General features: G+C 39.4%; 1 protein-coding gene across 1 annotated transcript; it reads left to right on the top strand.

Moving 5' to 3' along the window:
- Nucleotides 1-27: 27 nt before the first annotated feature.
- On the top strand, nt 28-2,139 carry LOC18022615 (probable disease resistance protein At1g15890). Its single transcript, XM_006405597.2, has one exon. The coding sequence runs from the start codon at nt 43-45 to the stop codon at nt 2,137-2,139; it is 2,097 nt and encodes a 698-aa protein (XP_006405660.2). The 5' UTR covers nt 28-42.
- Nucleotides 2,140-7,938: the final 5,799 nt, after the last annotated feature.

Raw genomic sequence — 7,938 nt, 5'->3', positions numbered from 1 at the left:
GTGGGGGAGAAAGATATTCAAAAAACAGTTGGTTTGGATTCAATGGTTGAAAAGGCATGGAGCAGCATCATGGATTCTGAAAATAGAATTTTAGGTCTTTATGGTATGGGGGGAGTAGGCAAAACAACCCTCTTAGCTCGTATCAACAACAAATTCGCTGAAGTGGTGAATGAATTTGGTGTTGTGATATGGGCCGTGGTCTCTAAAGATTTGCAAATCGAGGGCATTCAGAATCAGATTCTGGCAAGATTACGCCAAGACAAGGAATGGAAGGAAGAAACAGAGGAAGAGAAAGCCTCTTCCATCAACAATATCCTTCGCAAAAAGAAATTTGTGTTGTTACTAGACGATCTATGGAGCGAGGTTGATCTGGACAAGATAGGAGTTCCATCTCCAAAAGCTGTCGATAATGGATCGAAGATAGTTTTCACCACTCGTTCAAAAGAAGTTTGCAAAGACATGAAAGCTGACGATGCGCTGAAGGTTGATTGTTTGTCATGGGATGAAGCGTGGGAACTGTTTCAAAACACTGTTGGAGAAGCCACATTGAAACGCCATGAGGAAATTGCAGAACTTGCAAGGGAAATTGCTAAGAAATGTTGTGGCTTGCCACTTGCACTCAATGTTATTGGCAGAGCCATGGCATATAAAGAAGGTGTACACGAATGGCGTTATGTACTTGAAGTTCTCAACTTGTCTAGCCACAAATTTAAGGGTATAGAAGAAAAAATTCTTCCAATTCTGAAGTTTAGCTATGATGGTTTAAAGGATCAAAACGTCAGATCGTGCTTCCTATATTGTTGTTTATTCCCGGAAGATTATGAAATCGAGAAGGAGGAGTTGATAGAATATTGGATCGGCGAAGGATTTATAAATGGAAAGAGAGATGAAGATGGGAGTAACAACGAAGGTCATGATATAATTGGTACGTTAGTTCGTGCACATCTATTGATGGATGTTGACCGTGATGCAATCTCAGGAGAGAAGGTGAAAATGCATGATGTTTTACGCGAGATGGCTCTTTGGATAGGAAAAGAGGAAGAAAACTTGTGTGTCAAATCTGGTGCGCAATTACGCCGTATAACAAATGACATCATCAACTGGGAAGTTGCGAGAAGGATATCGTTGATGAGTAATCAAATTGAAGAGATATCTTGCTCTCCCGAGTGCCCCAACCTCTCGACCCTATTACTCGGTAATAACGAGTTGAAGTTTATTTCAGGTGGATTCTTTTGGTTTATGAAAGCCCTCGTTGTCTTGGATCTTTCTCGAAATCGTGGTCTTTGTGCATTGCCGGAAGAAATTTGCAGCTTGAGTTCCTTAGAATACCTCAATTTATCAACCACAAATATAGTATCGTTACCAGTTGGTTTGAAGGGGTTGAGGAAGCTAATAAGCTTGGACCTGGAGCGTACTGATCAACTTGAGAGCATTGATGGGATAGGAACAAGCTTACCAAATCTTCAAGTGTTGAAACTAATTGGTTCCGGTGTCTATATTGATGCAGGATTAATGAAAGAGCTACAACTCTTAGAGCACTTGAAGATTTTAACAGCGAACGTAAAGGATGCTTCGATTTTGGAAAGTATCCAAAAAGTGGAGCGATTGGCGAATTGTATTCGAGGTTTAAACCTACGATGGATCTCAGCAGAGGTTGTAGTATTAAACACGGTAGCTCTGCGTGGTCTTCAAAGCCTTGGGATTTGGAGCTGCGAAATCTCAGAGATAAAGATAGAATGGGAAAGCAAAGAAAGAGAAGAGCTTCTCTGTACAAGTTCTCAAGGCTTCAAGCACCTCTCCGATGTTGGTATAATCGGTTTGGATGGTCCAAAGGACTTGACGTGGCTGTTGTTCGCTCAAAATCTCAGGGAACTATCTGTGATGTTCTCAAAAAGCATAGAAGAAATAATAAATAAGGAGAAAGTAATGAGAATCAGCAATTGGCATCCACATTTGGCGGTTCCCTTTGGGAAGCTTCAAGTCCTGAAATTAGATGCTTTAATTAGATTAAGGAGCATTTGCTCAAATACCATGGTTCTTCCAAACCTGAGAAAATTTGTTGTCTACCACTGCCCAAAACTGCCCAAAGCTGCCACTGAGTTTCCTGAGACAGTAGCAGCAGAAATAACAACTGATTAGAATGGGAGAAAGAGGCTCCGAAGCCGTTGCAAATGCGTGTGAGTGTGAATGTGTTCTTTCAATTCTAGATTTGGTTTTGTGTTTTATGTTACTGCTTTTGCTTTGTATGAAATTGTTGTTGTATAAGTTTGCATATTTCAATAATTCAAAGTCTGCCTTTGATTGTATCTTCTCTGTTCTTAATTTAGGCTCTGAAGCCATAACAATGTGTGGATTGTATCCTCTCTGTTCTTAATGCGGTTTTGGGTTCTAAGTTTGCATTCCTCAAAGACTAATTGGGAATTTAGAATGTTTGATACAGAAATTTTCGTCTCTCCTTCAACCTTTATCGATTCAGTAGAGTAATTTCAATTAATCCAATCACCCAGCGAAAAAGGCCGCAACATTAAAGAAGACCGATCCACAAAGTTGGGTTCACATTCATTCTCATAATTAGAGCTCTTTGGAGCACATTCACATTCGACGATTTTGATAATCTTCTCTCTTCGTTACAGAGTAATTTAAGAACAATTGCAATTCAGAATCTGCCAATCAATGCAAAAATCTCATTTCATTTGATCTAATTTGCTCAGGTAAAAATCATGACAACTTCGATTGATTGAAGATGGAAGAATGTAGAGAATCTCAATCATATTTTGAGGGATCAAATGAAACAGTTAGGTTCAAGTTTTAAACAGAATCCCAAAATCTTAAAGAAAAAGATTCATATGGCATAAAGGGGTAAACAGAGAAGAAAATCGCTACTTTTCAAAGTATCCTTTACTTTTTCCAGCATCATCAATGGCTTTAAAGGTCTCATGCTTGATTTTATTGTCGGAAAAGTCTTTACTGCAAGTTTAATTTGGTTTCAGCTTTTTACCCAGATTTATATGGACAATTTTACTTTTAGTAAAACCTGAAGTTTCAATTTTAACAGCAAACGTAGAAGTGGAGAGATCGGCTGAGTAGTATTCGAGGTCTATGTCTACGGAATATGTCAGAAGCGGTTGTAATGTTAAACACGATAGCTCTACTTCATATTCGGTACTCCAGAATCTCGGAGATAAGTGAAGAAAGTGAAGAGCTTCTATGTACAAGTTCTCAAGGCTTCAAGCACCACTCCTCTGTTCATATAGACCGTTTGCAAGGTTCCAAGGACTTGACCTGGCTTTAATTGATCTGTATGAATCAAAAAGAATTTGCAGGAATCCTCAGGCTCTTCCAAACCTAAGATTTTTTTTTTATCATCGAAATATTTCCAGAGCAATGCAGATGAGGAGGACCAAGGTTCATCTGATCATGTAACAGCAGAGTAGTTGATTTGGTTCTGTTGTTTTGTACGTTTTGTTACTAAAGTATATTTACTTTCTTAAGTCAATGCTTGTTATGTGTGTATTGTGACAGTATTATAGACAGAGATCTCTTCTTTTGATTATCAATAGCTGGAATCATATTATTCTCTTGTTAGCCTCGTTGTAAAGGGATGATCATGATCTTGATGATACTGGGAGAAGTGAATGGGAAGGGTTTCCTTCTGACGCAAGTGACCTTTTCTCTGGAACCCTAATTAACTAGCCTCTAATCGGAAAGTCTCAGAGTTTATGTGCAAGACAAGATTTTAGAATACATGAACAAAAGATATATTCAACTCCTTTAGTTTTTTTTTTAAGAAATAATTAAAAATATAGAAAAAAAAAACATAACTATTCTCCCCTTATAATTTATGTAGTAAATTTTGTCCTTTTAATATTTCTACAAATAATTTAATTTTTTTTCTACCCTTTAAATCAAATTACCCATAATAATAAAAATTTATAATACAGAATTTAAAACATTTTAAACTAAAATATAAAAAGTAAAAAAACAAAAATATTTACCCTTACACTTTGTAGAATCCACCTCCTACCATCATCTTCTTCTTCAAAAAAAAAAAAAAATCAACGTCACACTTCTTTTCTCCGGTGTAGTCTCCGCCAGAACTTCTTCTCTATTTTCACTCCGGTAAGTCAAAATCAACTGCCGTCCTCCTCTTATCTCATCTGCTTACTTTCTTTGCTATTTCGTTTCAATCGATTGAATTGTTAGGGTTTGAAAAAGAAAAATATATTCCCTAAATTTTTGACACCTGATCCTAAATTTTCGAAGATTTAGTTAACCGTTTTGTAGAAGAAGGCATCCATGAACGCTAGCAACTCGTTTCCGGCAGTTGTTTCCACCAGATGATCGATGTGCGTCAAAGGAATTTGTCTTTGTGATAGGCCTCGTTCAGATCGGTGAAATCGATAACAAATCTTTCACTTGACGTTCTTTTTCTTTACTACCACCGGATTCGCCAACCAGTCCGGATATCGGACTTCCATGATCGAACTGATCTTAAGGAGTTTTTCGACCTTGTCGTTGATCTTGTGTGCCTTTTCTGTACCGAGCTTACGTCTTTTCTGTTTAGTTGGCTTATAGATCGGGTCGATGTTTAGCTCATGGCAGGTGATCTCCGGGCTGATCCCTGGCATGTCGTCGATGGACCACGCAAATGTAGCGACATTCTTTCGAAGGAAATTGATCAGTGCCTCTCAGATATCTTTGTCGAGTTCAGTGCCTATTCCTACGCATCTCTCCAGATTGGTTAATGCCGACCTGTTCGACGATGCTTTGCTTTGGTTAACCGAATTCGCCTACCAAAGACAAGGCGTCTTTCTGGCAGGGGCTTATAACACATGTTCGCGCAAGACTGAGTTTGCACTCGGTGAGATGATATAGCCGGGATATGTTTTGACTTCTTTTTAGTGTGTAAATTCCTGATGGGGTTGGGAACTTTATGCACTGGTGGAAGGTAGACGCCACTCCTTTCATGACAAATAACCAAGGGGTACCCAGAATGGCGTTATAAATCGCCAGTTTGTTGAGAACTAGAAATTTGATCATTATGGCCAATCCCCCGACGTAGCCGGTTATAATCGCCAGTACTTTTACTGTGCCAACAGTCATCGTCCTTTCTCCAATGCAGCCGGTTAGTGATTCTATATAGGGTTTGATTTCTGAGTCCGGGAAATCCATGTTCTTGACGGTCTCCTTAAAGATGACGTTTACCGAGCTTCCGGTATTGATCAGTATCCTGCTTACCTCGACATCGCCGAGCTGTAGTTCGCGACGAAGCAGTCATTGTGGGCATATGTATTCCGTGCAGGTTGGCGTCGGTAAAGAGTAGAGGCACTTTTTCCGTTGTCGTGGGAGGGTGCGTACTCGAAGCTTGGCGGTTATTCTCTTTAGTGCTCTAATAACACCGTATTTTGACCACTTTTATGGATCATTTTGAAATAGTTTTTATATGTTTTTTATGCTTTCAAGTACTTTTATTACGTTTTTCTAGTATTTGTAGTTCCAAGACTCTTTTCAGGAAACTTAGGGAAAAACTTAACAAAATGGATGGAAAACCAGATTTTCAGCTCAGAGTCAAACCGTCAGAAGTTCACCCCCGATTGAAGGCCTTTTCACCGTCTGATCCAGCTCAAATTTGGAGATCTCAAAGATGGAAGTATCAGCTTTCCAGCACACTTTACAGCTTGGCAATCCAACGGTTCAACCAAAAGATACGCGAAGAACAAGATGTCCAGTAAACCAACCAGCAAGCGTTTCCACCTGCAGCCAACAGCCCGTTCCCCGCGGTCACGCACATCCCGACCGCGGGCAGCCATCCATTCCTCGTGTTCACACACTTCCCGATCGCGGCCAGGCAACTCCGAGTTAGAAGGCCCATTTCTGAAACCCATATCATTTTCCCAGCCTCAATTTCGGAACCCTAGAAACCAAAGAGCATTGGAGACTATAAATACATGTCATTTAGGTCGTTTTTAGGGAGAAAAGAAGAGAGACGAAATACTTAGAAGAATTTTACTTTAAGCTTTTGTTTTTAGGTTTTAGGGAGAGAGAGATCTATCTCTTGAACCCTTGTTCTTTCTTTTTCAATTTTGGTTTCATTTCTACTTTTTAATACTATATTTTTGATTTCGTTCATCATGTCTGAGTAGTTTTATTGTTGGGTCTAAGGGATTTTTGATGGGGACACATATGTTCGATGAGGATTCCATGAGCTATTGAACCCGAATCTTAGAACTTTTTCTTCTGAATTTATTTTTACTGCATGAGAGTAGCGTCATGAACTACAATCTGATCCAGATGCTTGGTGACACGAAAGTGTTCATCCGGTATCAGATCTAGTTTGGGAGAGCAAAACAAACATAGGAGTGGAAACCTACCTATGGGCGATTTGTGAATGATGACGAGTCTTAAACATAATGCATCTTTTCTCTTCCAGGGCCAGAGTGGAAACCTACTGGTCAGGGTTGAGAGAGATAGTTGTCTATGATCACGACAGTGGCGTATTCATACGTCCGTGACTCTAGTTCGAAAAGTTTAAGCTAAGATCTTATCAAATTTACTCTCTAGCAATGTTTTGAATCGTTCATACCCCTGAGAAAACTTTCCTGAAACCCAGCGCCTTCTTTTCCTATAGATTTACACCGATTTTCATTCAAGTTTTAATTTAGTATTTTCATTCTCTCAATCGATTTTCATATAAGCAATTAGGTTTAGCCGTTTTTCTCGTTTTCAGTCGTTTTTGTTAAGTTTAGTTATTAGGTCATTTTAATTCCCGTATTTTCTCGTTAAGATTAGTTTTTACGTTTTAAAGACACCACCAAAACCCTCACAAAAATCGCCTGGTTCTAGACTTCCTTATTTTATATTTCTTTCGAAGGCTTTTGCAGAAAAGATCCTCCTTCCATGTGGATTCGATCCCTAAGTACTACAATCGATCAGCTGTGCACTTGCGGCTATTGATTTTGTTTAGGGTAAATTGACAACCCTCACGACAGCACACATCAAGTTTTTGGTGCCGTTGCCAGGGAAGGCACGCGTTTTCTTTTGCGCAAAACCCTAAGAAAGGTTGGTAAATCGACTCTAGAACCTTTTTCTGCATATTTCCATTTTTCGGTTATTTTGTTTCCATTCTGGAAGCTATGGATCCTATAAATCGAATTCCATACTATGAGGGAGGTTTTTACAACATTCCTCAAGCCACCAGACGCAGAGAAAAGCAGTTACGCGATCTCTACGAAGAAGTTCAAACCTCAGACTACCAAACATTCTTGAACGAGCCCTACGTGCCTCCAATGATAAACCCTAGACCACCTATGTATCGCCTAACTCACCAGATTCTCCAGCAAGATTAAGTCAGCTCGAAGGCATAATCAAGCAGTTCATAGAAGCTCAAGCAACCACTACAGCTCTAAACGAAAGAATTGACGGGATATCGAAACTTTTCAATGAGAAGATCGATAACCTATCTTCTCAGGTCAAATCAATAGAAGAACGAGCAACCAAGGACACAGACATGATCGCCAACAGGTTTAACAGCATGGAAGAAGAGCAAGCAAAGCACAACTACGAGCTTCGCAACACTAAAAACAAAGTCAAGGACCTGGATTTAAAAATTGATGATGTGGACAAAGCCCTCAACGAAGCTAAGAACGAGTCTTATGACTTCACAATTGAAGTTTCAGAGAAGGTTTACAAAGTCATTGACAAAACCGAAGAGCTTGACTTAACCATGGAAAGAGTAGTCTATGCTCTTGATGAAGTTGAAGAAAAGGTTGAGGAGATCATACAAGGACTTGGAGAGCAGATTCCAAAAGCCAAAACTAAAGACTCTAATCCAGAGAGGAAGTACATTAAGCCAGAAGACCGAGGAGATCATCCAGAAAGCAAAGGAGTGATTACACCGGATTTTGACCATTTTTATGGATCACTTTAATATCTTTTACA

This window comes from Eutrema salsugineum, unplaced genomic scaffold, assembly GCF_000478725.1.
Source record: "Eutrema salsugineum unplaced genomic scaffold, Eutsalg1_0 scaffold_14, whole genome shotgun sequence".
Taxonomy (NCBI): domain Eukaryota; kingdom Viridiplantae; phylum Streptophyta; class Magnoliopsida; order Brassicales; family Brassicaceae; genus Eutrema; species Eutrema salsugineum.
This window is presented reverse-complemented; position numbering and strand designations above follow the sequence as displayed.